The 19,628-nt window shown below is 43.2% G+C and overlaps 2 protein-coding genes across 4 annotated transcripts in view; one reads left to right on the top strand and one right to left on the bottom strand.

Moving 5' to 3' along the window:
* The window catches only part of CCDC27 (coiled-coil domain containing 27), a 28,283-nt gene extending 26,410 nt beyond the window's left edge, over positions 1-1,873 (bottom strand). The window contains 1 exon segment of the mRNA XM_073316382.2: positions 1,801-1,873. The gene's annotated coding sequence lies outside the window, so the exon portion shown is untranslated.
* LOC140899980 (uncharacterized) lies at positions 1,402-19,381 on the top strand. 3 transcript variants are annotated; one of them, XM_073316379.2, is made up of 9 exons: positions 1,402-1,994; positions 3,240-3,833; positions 5,891-5,961; positions 7,547-7,655; positions 10,078-10,208; positions 10,517-10,624; positions 11,561-11,679; positions 12,467-12,623; positions 18,304-19,381. In XM_073316379.2, exons 1-9 carry the CDS (start codon positions 1,663-1,665, stop codon positions 18,450-18,452), a joined length of 1,770 nt encoding a protein of 589 aa, XP_073172480.1. In that variant the 5' UTR covers positions 1,402-1,662; the 3' UTR covers positions 18,453-19,381. The 3 variants fall into 3 exon arrangements, with proteins under 3 accessions (XP_073172480.1, XP_073172481.1, XP_073172482.1); XM_073316380.2 differs by lacking the exons at positions 7,547-7,655; positions 10,078-10,208 and having other exon boundaries at positions 1,403-1,994; XM_073316381.2 differs by lacking the exons at positions 7,547-7,655; positions 10,078-10,208; positions 10,517-10,624 and having other exon boundaries at positions 1,403-1,994.
* The last annotated feature ends 247 nt before the right edge of the window (positions 19,382-19,628 follow it).

Genomic DNA, 19,628 nt, shown 5'->3' with positions numbered 1-19,628 from the left:
CTGTAGGCCAGCCCTGGTTATAAATCACAGGGAGGAGGTGTGTGTATGTCCAGGGACAGCAGCCCCTGAGGGGTGGGGCAATACCTGAGAAAGGTCAGGGGAGCAGTGTCAGGGGGGCCCCCAGGCCAGTTGTGCCTGGGGAGGAGGGTGTAAAGGGGAGCAGTGCCAAGGGGTGTGCGTGGCTGGGAAGAGGGGCAATACCTCAGGGAGGTCAGAGGAGCAGTATGGGGGGGGAGGGGAGCAGCACATCAGTGGGATGACTGGGGGGAAACAGTACTGAGGGGGTAGTGGGGGAGAGACGCAGTAATTGGGGGGGATTGGGGGAGCAGTGTCAGGGGGACAGCAGTAGCTGGGGGGATCCCGGGGAGCTGTGCTGGGGGGGTGTCCAGAGGAGCAGTGTCGGGGGGGGCAGTAGTACATGGGAGGGGGGGTGACTAGGGGGAAGTAGCACTGAGGGGGTGTCGGGGGGCAGCAGTAGCTGGGGGGGATCGGGGCAGCTGTGCCGGCGGGGGGGTGTCCAGAGAAGCAGTGTCGGGGGGCAGCAGCACATGGGAGGGGGGTGACTAGGGGGAAGCAGCACTGAGGGGGTGTCGGGGGGAGGGGAAGCAGTAGCCGGGGCGGATTGGGGGAGCTGTGCCAGCGGGGGGGGGGTGTCCGGGGCAGCTGTGCCAGCGGGGGATGACTAGGGGGAAGCAGCACTGAGGCGGTGTCGGGGGGGGGGAGCTGTGCTGGGGGGGTGTCCAGAGGAGCAGTGTCGGGGGGGCAGTAGTACATGGGAGGGGGGGTGACTAGGGGGAAGCAGCACTGAGGGAGTGTCGGGGGGGGCAGCAGTAGCCGGGGCGGATTGGGAGATCTGTGCCGGCCGGGGGGGGGGGTCCGGGGGAGCGGGGGGGTGACTAGGGGGAAGCAGTACTGAGGGGGTGTCGGGGGGGCAGCAGTAGCTGGGGGGGGGATCGGGGCAGCTGTGCCGGCGGGGGGTGACTTAGGGGGAAGCAGCACTGAGGGGGTGTCGGGGGGGCAGCAGTAGCTGGGGGGGGATCGGGGCAGCTGTGCCGGCGGGGGGTGACTTAGGGGGAAGCAGCACTGAGGGGGTGTCGGGGGGGCAGCAGTAGCTGGGGGGGGGGTCGGGGCAGCTGTACCGGCGGGGGGGTGTCCAGAGGAGCAGTGTCGGGGGGGCAGCAGCACATGGGAGGGGGGGTGACTAGGGGGAAGCAGCACTGAGGGGGTGTCGGGGGGGCACCAGTAGCCGGGGGGGGGTCCCGGGAATCTCCATGAGGTGCCTCGTCCCCCAGTCGGGGCTATTTGGGGCGGGGCGGGGCGGCTCTCTGCCCCGCCCCCACCGCGGCCGGTCTCCGGCGACCCTGGCTGCCGGCGAGGCCTCTCCCGCCTCCGAGGGGCAGGTCGGGGCTTCCGGTTCCGGGGGGGCCGGGCGCTGCGGCGGAGGCAGAGCGGGGCCGCGGCCCCGGGGAACGGGAAGGGGAGCGGCCCGGAGGCGCCTCGGCCGGGCGGCCCCCCCACCCCCCGCCAGCCCCGCGCCCGTTAGGGGGGCGGACGCCCCTCCCCCCCCGCGCGCGCGCGGTGCCCGCCCCTCCCCCCCCCGCGCGCGCGGTGCCCGCGAGCCCCGTCGCTGCTGGGGGGCGCCCAGGGCCCCGCCCGCCTGGGATGAGAGGCGGCCCCCTGCGCCGGCCGCGGAAGGGAGAGCGCCCGGCTGCCGCAGCCGCCCGAGGCCCGAGCGGCCCCGGCCCGGCCATGGGGCGCAAGAAGAAGACGCTGCACGACTACGCGGCCGAGTTCACCGACCTGGGCGTCAAGCGGCACCTGCTGGAGCCCGGCGGGCCCGGGGAGAGCTCGGTGGTGGAGACCCTCTACTGCAAGTCCTGCGAGCTGCCCATGCGGGTGCGGCGGGACCGCATCCTGGAGCACCTCTCCTCGGGCCGCCACTACCGCAACCGCCGGCTGGTCAAGCAGCACGGCCTCCGCGCCCCGCTGCTGCTGTGAGTCTCCCCCCCGCCAGCCCGGGGCCTCGCCCAGGGGAAGCCGCCCAGAGCGGGGCCTGTGCCGGTCAAAGCGGGGCCTGCGGGGAGCGCCCGCCGCTGCCGCCCCCGGGGCGCCTCCCCGCGGGGGCCCCCGGCCCTGCCCGGCCTCGGGGTTGAGTCGTTCGCCCCCCCCCAGGCGGTTACACGGGGGGTCTTGTCCTGCTCCCCGGATTTCAGCCTCGTGCTGTCGTTCAGGGAGGGGCTGTTCTTTCATCCTGGAAAAAGCTGACCTGCTTCCCCCACCCCACCCCCGAGTGGTGCTAAAACTTCCTCCGAGTCCTTCCTGCGAATTACACCGGGCGGCAAACTCCCTGGTTTCCAGGAAGTGCGAGGGCAGTAGTGTGGTAGCTTTGCGTTTGTCCATTTCAATTCGGCACAGTTGGTTCTTAGAACAAAAAAAAAACAAACTCCAAACAAACAAACCAAAAAAAAACCCCCCCGGGGTTTTATAAAACCTAAGATCTCTCGAAATATTTTTACTGCTAAGAAGGTCATTTGGTTTTTAAACATCCCCTTGCAGCCTTTGAAACCCAAGTATTGCAGAGTACTAAGAACTTGGAAGTGGAAATGACTTAATTGATTTTCATGATCAAAGCGGAATAGTACAAAAATACCCTCAGAAGTTTAAACTGTTTAAAAAAACCAGCCACACTGTTGTTAATTCAGAGTAGTGTGGTAACAGGTGAGGAATTTTTCAGAGTTGGTAATGTGTATTTTAAGATGTGTATGTTGCCTGTTTTACTTAAAGTACACTGACTGGGAAACATTGCAAATTTCTTGAATTTTATGGATTAAAAAGAAAGTAAAACAAAAGCAAGTGTAACCATCAGAATGAACGTCATCCATGTATTCTGGTAACTTGTTTGAATAGAATGATTTAGGTTACTTCACAGAATACTAGTAAGTGCACTTTGTATATTTTGTGAAAGTGTAGCTAATAGCTCACCATGAAGAACCTGCTATTAAATCTTGTTAAGATGGGAGATACTATTTTCGTTCTGTATAGCTAACTAAATTTAATTGCCAGATAGCATATCAGTCAAATGATGGAATAAAACTTTAATACATTTATGATCACAGAGCTAGAGACATCTGAAGCTCAGTAAAACTTCCTCAGTTTTCTCTTGTTGGAATAAAATCTTTGTATTTGAATAATCCTGAATTACAGCAGCTTCCTTAAGATTTTTGTCCCCTTTTATCTAGATCTGCAGGTTCAGACCTTGGTACCAGCCTTTCCATGCAACTTGACACTCCTTCCCTGCTTTCTCAGCCTTCATTTATTCTCTCAACCAATCCCTGCATCACCAGCACCGGCACCAGCTATAGCATGGTACCATCTCCACCTTCCTACCACAAGTCCTTGATCCCTGTTCACCCCAGCGCCATCAGCTCCACAACCAGTGTCATGTCTGCCAGAGAAGACCAAACACCCTCTACCTCCACCAGTCACCCGTCGGCATTCGCTGCCCTCCATATGAGAAATGCGCCTGTTCCCTCAAAACAGAGCATCCAAAGACTTGTTATTTCTGAGGCATCCAACAGTGTGGCTTCTGGAGGGTCAGTGGGACGGTACAGCAGTAGTGGGACTTCAGGAAGCAATATTGGTCTTGCCCTCTTCGGCGTGGGGCTTGGTAACAAAGCATTGTTTCAAAGTTTAATGGAAGAAAATGGCTGCTGTTTGCTTTACATTGTGGAGGATCAGCTGCCAGATGTGGAACGTGCCTTCAATACAGAATTCCTGGCCAACACCAGGGTGCTACGGCAGCAGGATGCTGACATAGTGCTCAATGATCAACGGTACAGTCCGCCAATAACTTCCATGCATGTTTCCTTATTAAGTAATTAAGGCTTTAAGAGATAAGTAGCACTATCAATCAGTGTTCTTACTCTGTCTTTGGAAAATTTTCCTAGAGTTAGGACACACTTGGTGAATCCTGCTCGTCTGACCTCAGTAGCCTCAATATTACATTGTGAGATTGGAACGCTGTATTCCTTTCACCAGCAGGTGGCAGCTGTAGGTCTAGTTGAATTACTTTACTGTTTACTAGACATCCTGAGGATCGCACGCATTCTTGGATCTTGCTGGGAAGCGTAGTTTAACTTAGGTATATAGGGCTTGTGGATGTAGCTGTACAAACAAACCATCTGTCTCGTCTCCGCGGATAGTTTTCTCAGGGATGATGCCTTTGGCCAAATTCCCTTCCTCATGCTGTCATGTAGCATGTCGTCTGTCAGTTTCCCTGCTGGCTGCCACCCTTCCACCGCACAGTGCCTGGCTTGTTTCAGTGGAGGTACATGTGAAAAGCTCATAAAGCACTCTGGGATCCTTCAAGATGAAGGGTACAGTGTAAACGTGCAATATTATGTTGTGTTTATATTGTTTCACTAAACGTTCTGGAATGCTGATCTAGATTGCTAAAAACACGTTGGCTAAATAGAGTTCCTGTCAACTTTCAAACTGGAACAGGTACAGAGAAGGGCTACTAGGATGATCCGAGGAATGGAAAACTTGCCTTATGAAAGGAGACTCAAGGAGCTTGGCTTGTTTAGCCTAACTAAAAGAATGTTGAGGGGAGATATGATTGCTCTCTATAAATATATCAGAGGGATAAATACTGGAGAGGGAGAGGAATTATTTAAGCTCAGTACCAATGTGGACACAAGAACAAATGGATATAAACTGGCCACCAGGAAATTTAGACTAGAAATTAGACAAAGGTTTCTAACCATCAGAGGAGTGAAGTTTTGGAATAGCCTTCCAAGGGAAGCAGTGGGGGCAAAAGATCTATCTGGCTTTAAAATTAAACTCAATAAGTTTATGGAGGAGATGGTATGATGGGATAACATGATTTTGGTAATTAAATATTCATGGTAAATAGGCCCAATGGCCTGTGATGGGATATTAGATGGGGTGGGATCCGAGTTACCCAGGAAAGAATTTTCTGTAGTATCTGGCTGATGAGTCTTTCCCATATGCTCAGGGTTTAGCTGATCGCCATATTTGGGGTCGGGAAGGAATTTTCCTCCAGGGCAGATTGGAAGAGGCCCTGGAGGTTTTTCGCCTTCCTCTGTAGCATGGGGCACGGGTCACTTGCTGGAGGATTCTCTGCTCCTTGAAGTCTTTAAACTACAATTTGAGGACTTCAATAGCACAGATATAGGTGTGAGTTTTTTTGCAGGAGTGGTGGGTGAAATTCTGTGGCCTGCGTTGTGCAGGAGGTCAGACTGGATGATCATAATGGTCCCTTCTGACCTAAATATCTATGAATCTGTGAAAGCAATATTTCAGATTTCACACAAATCTTAAAAGGGAACAGTGACTCTGAAAGATGTTACTTCACAGTAGAAATTCAAAGGTAAAAATCGGTTAAATTTTACTCACTGTACATTTTTTTGCAATTTGCTGTGTAGATTTGTGTTAAGCCTTTCCCCATATGTTTTGATAACATAGAGGGTTCAAACAGGTTTTGAAAGAAACCATTCTAAAGGTTTTTCTATTAAGCTGTGAACACATGCTCTTTATAACTATACCATTAAAAAAAGTATTTAGGGAGGCTGCGGACCATGAATTAAGTCAGCGTTCCATTTAAAAAACTCTACTAAATGTAGGAACCCAATCTGTTCCTGGTACTGTTGCCCCAGAGCTTATGTCCTTGCTGTTCTTAAAAAAATAACTTTTCCCTGCTCGTAATATTACTGTCTCCTGGGAGTTGCTGGTTTCTTTCCCCACCCTCTTCCTGATGTGAGGAACTTTTGTAATGTTCAAGAATCTTTTTCTCTCCTTAATTTTGGCCACTGTTTGTTTCAGCAGAAATTTTGTCTCCATCTAAGTATTTTTCTCTTAATTTCTGCAGTGTCTCTGGAGCCATTGTCTGTTCACCACCTGAAGCGGCCTCTGAAATTGTGATAGATGCTTTACGAGCAGGTAAGGAGAACTGAAGTAGATCTGCAGCAAATTCTGCTTTCATATATAACATGTTGCCCCACTGAATTGGGCCCACTATGTTTATAAAGCTACATCCTTAGTTGTTTGCACCAGAGGAAACACCATTTGGGTAGAGAGACAGTGAACTCAAAAACTGATAGTCTACTAAAAAATGATTTGGCTTTTGAAATCTCCTGGATCTACTTATTGGATAATTGATCTAAGACATGCTATTAGGGCCCAATTTTGTGCTCCTGAAGTCAGTGGCAAAACTGCTATTGACTTCATGAAAGCAGGATCAGGCCCAGTTTAAGTACTAAATTGGCTATTTTAAAAATAATTGTAACATTAAAAACACCCCAAACTGCTAATTTTCTGGTTTTCATATATTTCTCCAGCTAAAGATCAGTCATATATTTGTTCTGAATGCTTGTTTAAATGAAAATTGTTCCAAGAATGAAATCCTTTTGTGTCTTTTACATATGACGATTAAAGAACATCTGCCCCAACAAAACTTAGCACTTATGTCTGGGAAGTCCATGTCAGAGCTGGAATTGAGGAGTTTCTGGATCCCATTCTCAGTCTCAGCCCTACACTCAGTCCACTAGAGCAGGGATCCACAATTCTTTGTAGTATCAATCCATCTTAGTGGGGTGATTGTCTTGTGGACACCTCTGTTCCCATTTGCTGTCTCATGGCATAGTTGTGGCAAGTACATCAGGGGGCATACATGGAAAAGTAACATTAGGAAAGTATTAATGCATTTAATCAACTGTAAATGGAGAAGAGAGCCAGCACCCTCTAACAGACCAGCTCTCCGTGGACTACCACCAATTGCTCAGTTGGTCAGTGGTGTTCCATAGACCATGGTTTAGTGCAGTGGTGCTCAAAACAAGTTGCCTCTTTTATCTTTCTGCTAAAATGTCTCAACATTTTTATATGTGGAAATAATTTTTCTCTAGTGGCCTATAAACTGTACTTCTCTAGACACCAATTGAGCTTCCTGGTTAGTGATGATGCATCTGTGTTAATGCCCTCTGAACAGGACTGACTTCAGTTTTATTTGTAAATTCCTTGTCTTAATTCAATAAGGCCCTCCCATCAGCATTTATATCAGGGATTTATTCTTCCTCTCCAGTGATTAAAATCACTTGCAGTCTGCCTCTTTGTACCTTGTAGTTTCCCTTGAGGGATACACTGAGTGTCTAATTGCATAATTAGGGAGAACTTAGTCCACTGAAGACAATGACCCTAATGACTTGTAATGTCAGCGGAGCTTGTACTGTGTTGTTGTTCTGACTACAGGTAACTGAAATGTCTGTTCAGAGAAACACAGCTAGGTATAAAAGAAAACCCAAGAAGATCAGAGTTTCATTATCTCTAAAAACAATCACTTCTTGAGGTTTGTAAATAGTAAATGGTAGCTGCTGTAGGTATTGAAAATCATTCAGCAAAAACAATTTTTTCAATTTTCTGAAACCTTGTCTCTGGAATGTGTTGACATGTATAGAACACTGCAGAATATATAATGTTCAGTGTGGATTATGTCCTGCCTTCAATTTTGTATTCTATGACATTTACATAGGGAAAGGCGTGTTTTGCGAGAAGCTACCCAGTTTAGATAGGCAGACAGCAGAGGCTTGTTTTGATGAAGCTGACAGATGTGGAAGACCATTGGTCTGTGGATTCTACAAGTAAGACCAGCATTTTTTTGTTTTCAACAAGAAGCATAAATGTAAAGTAATGTTTCTATCTGATGAAACCTTCCTAAATTTTTATAGCTACTTAATACTTGTTTTAGAGAAATTTTGCTTAGAAGGTAGCTAAACAGAGAGCTCGGTGGACTTGCTGCTTCAAAATTCATTGTTCACGCTTCATAGAGATGACAATTGAATCTTTTCTTAATTGGCATAGGATTAAAATTAATTTATTCATCTACACTGGATTGGGTGCTAACAGAATTTGTATTACAGGTACCTAGGATAAGATTTTCAAAAGCATCTAAGCATGTTCAGAAGTGACTTAGGCTCCTAAGTCACTTAGGTGTTCTTGAAAATGTTATGCCAGATCTTTTTTAGAGGTGAGGAAAATGTACTGGTAACTAGAATTACTGAGCCATACTATGGATCAACTTTGCTGGTCTGTGGTTTCAGAAAAAAAACAAAGTGGGAATTTTTTTGTATGTGTATACAGTCATCTAATTCAGCAGACATGGGTTTTGGTAAAAGTTAGGCTACTTGAGATCTGCATTTGGCTGTTCTCAGTTGCAAAACTAAATACTTTGCAAAAATGTTGAGTCCAGTGAAAAACATTACAACATTAAGCCTTGTCACACAGTACAAATCCTCCTCACAGACAATTTCTGCTTGTGTCTTGCACTTGTTTTCTTTCAAATCCTAGGAATGTGAAGAGCTTATTTGTTTGGCTGTTATTTTTTTTAATAACTACACTGACAATTCTGTTGCAGCAATCGAAAAATAAAAATAGAAGTAAATAGGTTCTGTTTTTTAAAATATCACAGCATAATTTTCTATAAAAAGCATGCGGAAGAGATTTTATATATTTTTAAAACTTACCTTTATTTTGAATATTTGTTACTGACTTGCTAGCTGTATCCTAAATCTTGTACTGACTGAAATATGCCAGCCCTTCTTCAGTGGACCAGACATAATTGTAGGGTGTAAATAATAGAGTAGGTTTTGAAATAATAATGTTCTTTGTAAAGAATGTATTTAACACAAACTCTTTCTGAGCTACTACTGATGTAATTAGGCCACTGTAATTTGGTGAAATTCACCTCTATGCATGTAGCCAGTATAGTACGTACGTGTTATTTAAATGTAACGTAAGCCCTATTTTGAATACTTTAGGCTGACCTTCTGTATACAGGTGAATTTAGCTCATTATTCCTTATAACACCTTTTGGAAGAAGTCGTATTTGTACATTCTAGGGTCGCATAATGGACATCAAAATGAAAGTCCTGCTTGTTTTCAGAATGGTTGGCCCATTTAAATAGGAGTACATGTAGTAAATATTAAAAAGTGTGTTTTCTCCTTGTGGTTGTATATATAGATCTTAGGGCTTGTCTACACTACAGGCTTTGTCGGCATAACTTATGTCTCTCAGGAGTGTCAATAAGCCACTCCCCTTGGTGACATAAGTTACACCGACCTAAGCGCTGGTGTAGACAGCGCTGTTGGCGGGAGAGCTTCTCCTGCCGACATAGCTATTGCCTCTCGCAGAGGTGATTTTATTATGCCAACGGTAAAGCTGTCTCTCATTGGCATAGAGTGTCTTCACCAGACATGCTGCGTTAAAGCGCTGCTGTAGCGTTTCTAGTGTAGACTAACCCTAAATCATAAATCACTGTAAATATGGGGAAAGTAGGTTAATTCTAATGTACTTCCGCTTTGTTACAGTTCTGTAAACTCGGTAACTCCACTGAAGTCAAGGAAAGTGGCTCTGAGTTTACGCTCAGCATTTGACCCAATGTGTTTAGTAACAGTGTGGATTATTTCCCTCCCTGCCTTCCCCCCAGCCTTGACCACTTACTGTTTTTTTTGTTGAAAACTGTTCATTTCATTTTAAGCAAAAATTATCTGTGTGCAAATTATATATAGATGGAAATATATTCAAACACAATATATACTGTGATACTGCATTTTGGTTTGAGTGCTTCAGAGAAAGTTGAGCCCAAGCCACAAGGTTGGATCTGAACTTCTCTAGAGTGGAGGTTTTTTTTGTTAAGACCTAATTGAATATAAAACCATAAAGGTGTATTTTTTTAGCTATATATAACTTCCTGGACATTGCTCATCACTTTATTTATAGTGGCTTAATATCTTAGTTTATATTGTTGGTAAAGAGCTTTAAGGGCAAATACTCATTCTGCTTATTGCCTGTAAGAACTTATTGTGAGGGTTTTTTTGAAAGTCTCATAAATTGCTGAGCAATTGATCTCATCAGAAAAATTGGACTTTGACCCTTGTCTAAGTTGGAAGTTGTCTGAAGTCCAGACTCTTTTCTGCCCCCAAACATCTGACTGCATGTCAGTGGTGTAGATGACCTGTTCTGTACTGAACACTCACTGTTCCACATTGGCTGTCTCTCTGTAGGCGTTTTGATCCAGCCCTGCAGTTCTTGTATAAAAAAGTCCATGACAGCCAGGCACTGGGGAGGATTCATCGGATTTCGACAGTTAGCAGCATATATCCAGCAGCATCTCTTAGCTTCCTAAAAAAGTCAGGTACTGAGTAGCTTTCTTATAGAAGAAGAGGTTGGTTCTGTGAAGGGATAGCAATTTATCTTGCCACATATGTATATGTGTGTGTCCGTGTGTGTGTCCTGCAATGCATTATTCTGTCCCTTATGGCAGGGAATATTCCCTTTGACCCTAATGTTGATTGTGGACGAGTGAGTATATCTGTATGTTCTTTGAAATCATATTTCTGGTGCTCTTACGTTGGTTTTCATGCAGTATAGATATCTAGGTTTGCTCATAGGTTTTATAATGCTAAATCTTCTAGTGCCCATTTTTTCCCCTCTTACTTCCAGGTGGAATTTTCTATAATGCTGCTGTACATGATATTGATATTATCAGTTTGTTACTGGGAGAAAGTGCACCAGATACAATATTTTCACTGGGACATGCATTCTGTGCAGGTAAAACTTCATGGATTGGTGACTTTGTATTGGATGTGTTGTTAGTTTCCTAGTAATTGCAGATTTCAGTGCTAGAAGTTTGAAAATATGTGAAGGGGCAACTAATGTAGATGTTCTCTCATGGATCTGTTTGAAAATGGAAATACAGAACAATTTCTAGAATGTTGGAATAGATTTGCAAACACTTAAAAAACTTCACTGAATTCTGTGGATTTCTCAGTGCTGCAAAACTATTATAGGAATATCAGTAATGCCAATTACTGTGAACATTGGTGATTTGTAAAGGGTTGCTAATATTACCATTTCCAGGGGGTTTCAAACAAAGCTTTGTGCTTAACAATATCATTTTTTCAGTTCTTTGGTTAAACCTGACATAGATAAAGTTGATTATTTCCCTTTTAATACTTCAGACTGTTAAACTATTAATCAGAGTCTAACTGTTTTTCATGTAATATTGGTTGCTGCCAGCAATCAGCTGCCATTGCTACAAGCGGCAGTATAGACCATCTTAATGTATGGTAGGGCATTGAATTGCCAGGAACAAAACCAATAAGTGACCTTATAATGGAATATGTAGGCCGCATACTGAAGGCTGCCTGATGTTGTCTGTATTGTAACCACAAAGGCAATTATGTTTCAAAGGCGAAAGGTTCTCCCTAAGGTAGGCCAGGCTGCTTGTCCTGGAGAGTTCAGCCCCCAGTAACTACAGTAGAAGGTTCTCCAGAGTTTAGCGGTGCCGAAGAGTGGTGTGGATGACTGTAGTCTGATTAGTGTAGGCGGCCACACACATGTTCAATGTTTACTGTGCTTCCTGTTTTACTGTTTAAAGATGTTCTTTTCACTATAACGCCTCTTACAAAATAAGAGCAATTTTGTGTACAAGAGACTTGCTGGTTTAATTTCCTAGTCTGAGTTAGTGCCTCTCTTGTCACTCAGATATGGCCTACTTGAAGGATGCAGACACTGTAGCAGTCAGCATGAAATTTCCTAGTGGAGCAATTGTTACTTTGGACGTCAGTCAGCACTGTACTAAAAGCTGTGATCAGAGACTAGAGGTGGGTTTTTTCAGATGAGTCTGTCATGGTACTATGGGTATACGCACACTACACAGAACACTACTACTGCAGTAGAAGTAACAATTAATTGACTGTCATGCTCTCCATTTAAAATAAACCTCCAGTTTTGTTAGCCAAATTCTGCCACTGGATATGCACATGGTCATTTTTTGGAGTTACTGTGAGCTTCATATGGTCACCCAAGAGCAGAATTTGGCCCTGATAGTTTCTCAGCTGTTTCAGGTGCCTTGAGTCTTAAACTTTGTAGACAACCTATCTCCCTCCCCACCCCCATTTTTTTTTTAATGTAATGTTTTTATTGTGGACACAGCAAGCCAAGAGGTAAATCAGAATCACAGATATAAATGGTACCAAGGGGGGAAAAAAGGTACAGATCTATCATTATTGGAGGAAATCTTTTCTGCCTAAGTTCATGTTGGTTTATATTAGAGTGGCAAAAATATAAAGTTCTCTAAGCTGGATTTGGCGAGGGGAAATGTTTAAGCCTTAAAATAAAAGCAGCTTGTTTCATAACCAAGGGAGAGTGGATATACTGTGCAACTGCAACCCAGGCTAGTACAGCATGTGCTTGCATCCTCTGTAGTGACCGAGCAAGTAATTCTACCTGCTGGAGGAGTTACTCCTCAGGTGGTAGGAGTATTTATAGATTGGTTTATAGTGGTTTATACATGGTTTATAGATTGTTTTAAGGCCAAAAGCATGTTAATTTAGGGGTCTTTAACACATGTTTATGTGTATTTTTGTTTTTTTCCCCTCTTTCTCCTAGGTTCATGGTTCTCAAGGAACATTACGGGTAGATAATCAGAATCCCTTGGGAATTACAGAACATGGAACATCTGTGTCTATATATTCACAAACCCAGGCTGATCGGTACAAAGAAGCATACAGAGAACTCTTTAGACACTTTCTCAGAACTCTCAAAGGTTAGGAAAAAATTGCCAACATATGCAATGTCCATTTATTTGTAAGAGTAATCTTAATTTCACTTTTGGATTTGCTTTTAACAAACGTTAGTCTTGAAGATTGTTCCAAAAGCGATGTCAATTTGGGGTTCATTTATTCTTGGAATCTCAGACTCCGCAACGAGAGAAAATGAAGAAACGGGTGTTTATATGAACTCTAAACACCAGCCAGTCTGAACAGTTTGAAAAGTAAAACCTTGTTACCATTAAATAACTCTGAAATCTAGATGGTTGTTTTTAAAATTAGAATTGGCATTTCTGGTGGCAGCCAAATAAAATGCTAATTGATGACACTGGCAGTGAATGGGTCTAGTTCTGCCCTTGGTTGTCTCACTGTGTCACATGTATATCTGAAGACAGAAGTTGGCCCTAAAGCTGTCAGATGTAGAAAAAGAGTGTAGATTTTCAATGTTTAATGCTTAGTGTTTAACTCGTTTAAGGTTTGCTGGTGGTTTAAAGGAGCATCCATGAGCTGGAAATTTGCTGACAGTACAGTTTTCATAGATTCAGAGGCCAGAAGAGATCATTGTGATCATCTGGTCTGACCTCCTGTATAACACGGGCCAGAGAACTTTCCAAAATAATTCCTAGAGCAGAGCTTTTATATTTATTTATTTACTTATGTATTTATTTATTTTGTTGGGGGTGAGAATCCAGTCTTGATTTAAAAATTGTCAGTGATGGAGAATGCACCACAACCCTGGGTAAGCGGTTCCAATGGTTAATTACTTTCACTGTTAAAAATGTACACTTTATTTTCAGTATGAATTTGTGTAGCTTCAGCTTCCAGCCATTGGATCATGACATACCTTTCTCTGCTAGATTGAAGAGCCCATTATTAAATATTAGTTCCCCGTGATAGGTACTCATACACCGTATTCAAGTCACCCCTTAACTGTCTCTTTGTTATGCTAAATAGATTGACCTCTTTGAGTCTGTGACTACAATGCATGTTTTTTAACCCTTTACTCATTCTCGTGGTTCTTTTCTGAACTCTCTAATTTATCAACCTCCTTCTTGAATTGTGGGCACCAGAATTGGACACAATATTCCAGCAGTGGTCACACCAGTGCCAAGTGTAGAAGAAAAATAACTACTCTAATTCTACTTGTGATTCACTTGTTTATGCATCCAGAGATCACGTTAGTCTTTTCACTGGGAACTCATGTTCAGCTGATTATCTACCACAACCCGCAAATCTTTTTTCAAATTCACTGCTTCCCAGGATAGAGTTCCCCATTGTGCAAGTACGACCTACATTCTTTGTTCCTAGATGGGTACAATCACATTTTGTCATGTTAAAATGCATATTATTTGCTTGCATCCTGCTTACCATGGGGTTTGGGTCACTCTATATCAGTGACCTGTCATCTTCATTATTTGCCACTTCCCCAGTTTTTGTGTCATCAGAAAGCTTTATCCGTGATTTTCTTTCAGGTCATTAATAAAAATGTTAAATAGCATAGGGCCAAGAACTGATCCTTGCAGGACTCCACTAAAATTATCAGTGATAATTCCCAGTGTACATTATATTTATGAAACCTATTAGTTAGATAGCTTTTATCCATGTAATGTGTGCCATATTAACTCTCTATCATTCTAGTTTTTTAAATCAAAATGTCATGTGGTACCAAGTTGAACACCTTACACAAATCTAAGTATATTACTTCAGTAGTCTTACCTTTATCAGCCAAACTTGTAGTCGCATCAAAATAAGATATCAAGATAGTTTGACAGGCTCTATTTTCTGTAAACCCATGTTGAATAGCATTAATTACATTGCCTTCCTGTAATTCTTTATCAATTGAGTCCTGTATCAGCTGCTCCATTATCTTGCCTGGGATCATTCTCAGGCTGACAGGCCTATAATTACCCGGGTCATCCTGTTTACCCTTTTGAAAATTTGGCACAACATTAGCTTTTGTCCAGTCTTCTGGAACTTCCCCAGTTCTCCAAGATTTACTGAAGATCAACATTATGGTCTAGATCAGTGCTTCTCAAACTTTTGCACTGGTGACCCCTTTCACATAGCAAGCCTCTGAGTGCGGCCCCCCCTTATGAATTAAAAACACATTTTTATATACTTAACACCATTATAAATGCTGGAGGAAAAGAGAGGTTTGGGGTGGTGGCTGACAGCTTGCGATCCCCTGTGTAATAACCTCATGACCCCCAGTTTGAGAACGCCTGGTCTAGATAATACTTAGCCCTGCCATGAGTGCAGGGGACTGGACTAGATGACCTCTCAAGGTCCCTTCAGTCCTATGATTCTATGTTTAACAGTCCAGTGAGCTCCTCAGACAGCTCTTTGAAAACTCTTGGATTAAAGTTTGTTACCTGCATTGTAGTAGAGGCAACTAAAGAATTTCTTCTCTTCCTGTCCTTCAGTTCCTTGATTAATTTTGTTCTCGAAATCTCCATTTTGAGTTGAGTATGCCTGTCTTCCCTCTTTTTATCCTCCCTGTTTGTTTATTTAACACCCTTGACTACTCTAGCCAGCCCTGAGAAGATTAGTCTCCCGTCTACTGAGGTGAAGGCCATCCAAACTATACAGCCCCTTCACCCCACAGAAGCAAAACCCACCACCCTATACCACTTATTTAGCCAGCAGTTCACGTCTAGAATCTTCTATTTTCCTTTGCTTGTGGGGCAAGAAGTAACTCAGAGAAGATAGCTTGGACATTCTATTTTTTACAGAATGCTTCAAGTTTCCTGAAGTAATCTACTGTTTGCAGTATGTCCTGCGACACTGACATTAGTGACTCTAGGATTCTTTCACATCAACTTCAGAAGCCTATCCAACCTCAGAGTCATATCTCAAGTCTTGGCTCAGGGAAGGCAGCACTCCAGGGTGTTTGTCTGCTGTCCCTTGTAGAATGTTCTTTCGATTCTTCTAAGTTCTGGATCGTCTGTCTTCCTTGGATGGTTGTAGGACTTTGTGGGCAAGCTTGATTTTCTGACAGGTTGGGCCAACCTGCCATCTACAGGTGTATCCCATACATTTCTCTGTTCCCTTGGACCAGCTGGAAGAGGTTTCTTCCACAGTTTCCACTCTGATGAATTGGTATCGATTAGAAATGTCTAGTGTGGAATTCCTCCAGGTCCTTTTCTCTGTGGTAGCCACAGCCTGCCTACTCCTGGCTATCAGTAGCCACACAGAATGCCAACATAACATCTTACCTCTTGTGGTTACGAACTGTCAGGCCTCCACTCTGACTTCCTCTCTCTCCGACTCCTTGGTGGCCATCTCCTTTCTTCCTTGAAGCTGGAGTACTGATGTTTCCTGAACCTGGCTGTCTAGAAATGCCTCAGCTTTTCTTATTCTCACTAATGTGTCTATTTCCCCCTCCTGACCAAGAATCTTCTCCTTCAGCGCAGTCACCGGCCTGTACTTCATGCATAGGAAGTCGCTTCTAGTTTTAGGCAGGAAAGAAAACATGGCACATCTGTTGCATGTCACCACTATGCTTGAAATCACTTGCAGAACTGAACCTGGAAGATTCCCACACTCCCTTCTCTAAACTTACTCTGAAATTCTCCTGTTAGCTGCCTCTGTTCATGGCTCTCAAGTTCACATAATAAGTACAGTATAAAATGCTACATTTTAAACAAGCTGCTATTAATACCAAGATCCAAAACAATAGCTAAATTGAAGAAATCTTTAAAATACATCTAATATCTTCCCCCCCAGAGAGAAGTGCTTCTTTCCTTTCAAAATGTTCTTACTGTGTTGAGCAAAATGGGTGCAAGGTCCTCCTACAATGCAAAACTTTAGAGCCTACAAGTCTACTCAGTCCTCCTCCTCCTTGTTCAGCCAATCGCTAAGACAAATAGGTTTGTTTACATTTATGGGAGATAATGCTGCCCACTTCTTATTTACAGTGTCACCAGAAAGTGAGAACAGCCATTTGCATGGGACTTTTGTAGCTGGCATTGCAAGGTATTTACGTGCCAGATATGCTAAACATTCGAATGTCTCTTTATGCTTCAGCCACCACTCCAGGGGACATGCATCCATGCTGATGATGCTCGTTAAAAAAATAATGCGTTAATTAAATTTGTGACTGAACTCCTTGGGAGAGAAATGTATGTCTCCATCTCTCTGTTACCTGCATTCTGCCATATATTTCATGTTATAGCAGTCTCGGATGATGACTCAGCAGATGTTGTTTGTTTTAAGAACACTTTTGCTGCAGATTTGACAAAAGGCAAAGAAGGTACCAATGTGAGATTTCTAAAGATAGCTAGAGCACTTGACCCAAGGTTTAAGAATCTGAAGTGCCTTCCAGAATTTGAGAGGGATGAGGTGTGGTGCACGCTTTCAGAAATCTTAAAAGAGCAACACTCCTATGCGGAAACTACAGAACCCAAACCACCAAAAGAGAAAATCAGCCTTCTGCTGGTGGCCTCTGATTCGGAGGATGAAAATTAACATGCATCAAACCACACTGCTTTGGATTGTTATCAAGCAGAAACTGTCATCAGCATGGACGCGTGTCCTCTGGAATGGTGGTTGAAGCCTGAAGGGACATATGAATCGTTAGCGCATCTGGCATGTAAATATCTTGTGATGCCGGCTACAATAGTGCCATGCGAATGCCTGTTCTCACTTTCAGGTGATGTGAACAAAAAGCAGGCAACATTATCTACTGCAAACGTAAACAAACTTGTTTGTCTGAGCAATTGACTGAACAAGATATAGGACTGAGTGGACTTGCAGGCTCTAAAATTTTACATTGTTTTATTTTTGAATGCAGTTATTTGTACATAATTCTACATGTGTAAGTTCAACTTTCATGACAGAGATTGCACTACAGTACATGTATTAAGTGAATTGAAAAATACTATTTCTTTTGTTTTTTACAGTGCAAATATTTGTAATCAGAAATAAATATAAAGTGAGCACTGTATACTTTGTATTCTGTATTGTACTTGAAATCAATATATTTGAAAATGTAGAAAACACCCAAAATATTTAAATAATGGTGTTCTATTATTATTTAACAGTGCAATTAATCACGATTATTTTTTTTTTAATCACTTGACAAGCCTACTTCTAGCATGTAAAGGACCAATCACTTTGCAGATTGTATAAGGCAAGCTTCAGGGTGTTCTTGCCTACTTTGTTTACTATGAAAGTACCCACAGTAATTAGTTTAGTTAGCTTCTTTCTCCCTTATTTACCATAAACATATTCAAAATAGGTTTCAAAATAGTTAGTTGTTTGAGCAATTACTTGTTCAGGTTTGTCTTCTCTTAACTTGGGCCTGCTCGTGTGAGCTAAGTTAGCCCTACAAACATTTGGTTATTACCAGATAATGAGATACACTGATGAACCCTATTTTTATAAAGATCATTATTATTTGTATTACAGTAGCTCTTGCAGGATACAAGTGAGATTGGGACCCCATTGTGCATAGGCACCATACTTGCAAATAGGAAGAGGTAGTCCCTGCCCTGGAGAATTTATAGTTTAAACAGACAAAGGGTGGAAAGGGAAACATAGGTGAAGTGACTTGCTCATGATCACATGGTACTTCAGTGGCAGAGCTAGGAATAGAACCCAGGACTCCTGATTGAGAGTCCAAAGCCTTATCCTCTATGCTTCATTGCCTGTAGTAACATAGTCTTTCTTTTACAGGCAAAGAACCCCCTGTTATCACCAAAGAGCAGTTTCTCTGGACGATTCAGGTAGCTGCAGCTGCCGAGCAGTCTTGGAGGAACGGATCTGCTGTTGACTTACGCAATGAAGCAATAGATGTGTCTCTAATCAAGACTGAAATAATGTGACACACACTGCTGTTTGAAGTGAAGGGTATTCCCTGAGCTCTGCTAACGGGAGTGAGGTCTCTTCATCTAGGGAGGTTTCCACTGTTGTCTTAATACAAAACTAAACAACCTTTTTTATTATTTTTTACATTTTCACTGACAACGCCTGTAACTCGGATACCTTTTAGAGCTACAAAAGTGTTCAGTACTGGTGTTACCGATGGCTCAGGACTCTGAGAGGAGATTATGGGAGGCTTTGTCTGCAGTGGTATTTCCTTTTTTCAAGGAGTTAGTTTCAGGTTCTGGAATACTGGTTTCCTGAAAGTGGATTTCCCAGACACTAATCATGATATTGACAACGACGTACTGACAACCTGCTGTTGTAGTGAAGACTGTGCAATGAACATTTATAATGGCAGCTTGAAAATGAGGTGCAACCATGGTGTTCAAAATGAGAGCATCCTTTTGGTCCATACGGTACATCTCATTAGTATATGCAGGAATGTGATTTGTGTACTAAATACCCCTGTTCTGAATCCCCCATCTATCCAACTGTCCACGTTGTTCTTAATTCATTGCTGTGGTTTTGAAATAACATCGCTGGGAAGTTGTGAGCATCTAACTTTTTGAAAATGAACAGGCAGGGAGACTTCTGGCTCTAGAGTGTAATGAAAGAAACTTGGAAGGCATGCTATGAATTGGACTGTTTCACAGAGCAAACCATGCACTTGGGCATTTCTCTATGAACACTGCATCACTGTTAAAAAATAAAGGTTTATTTTAGAATAAAATTGTGAATCTCTACACAGTAGCACTGTACAACGTCTGTTACAAGAAATGTCACCTGGATGCAACAAAGAGAGTACAATCTGTCAGCAGTTTTGTTTTCCTTGCTTGAATCCAAATTCATGTTTCAGTGTTTCTTCAATAGGGAAATTAAATAATACATGTTTTCCGTGAGTGGGGGAAGGGAATATGATATACATGCTTGTTACAGTCCACCAGATTTGGATTACACATCACAGGAAAAGATAGTGCCTTCCATAACAGGCAAGTCTGCTTTAAACCAGGTTATTTGTAACTTTTTATTCTTATGTTGAGCATATTGAAATTTATATATTTGACTTTTGTATTCTTGTTTGTATTTCTCATACCCTGGTTTTCAAGATTTAAAAAAAGGGTTTTTTTAATTGTATT

The sequence above is a fragment of the Lepidochelys kempii genome, chromosome 18 (assembly GCF_965140285.1).
Source record: "Lepidochelys kempii isolate rLepKem1 chromosome 18, rLepKem1.hap1, whole genome shotgun sequence".
Classification (NCBI taxonomy): domain Eukaryota; kingdom Metazoa; phylum Chordata; order Testudines; family Cheloniidae; genus Lepidochelys; species Lepidochelys kempii.
This window is presented reverse-complemented; position numbering and strand designations above follow the sequence as displayed.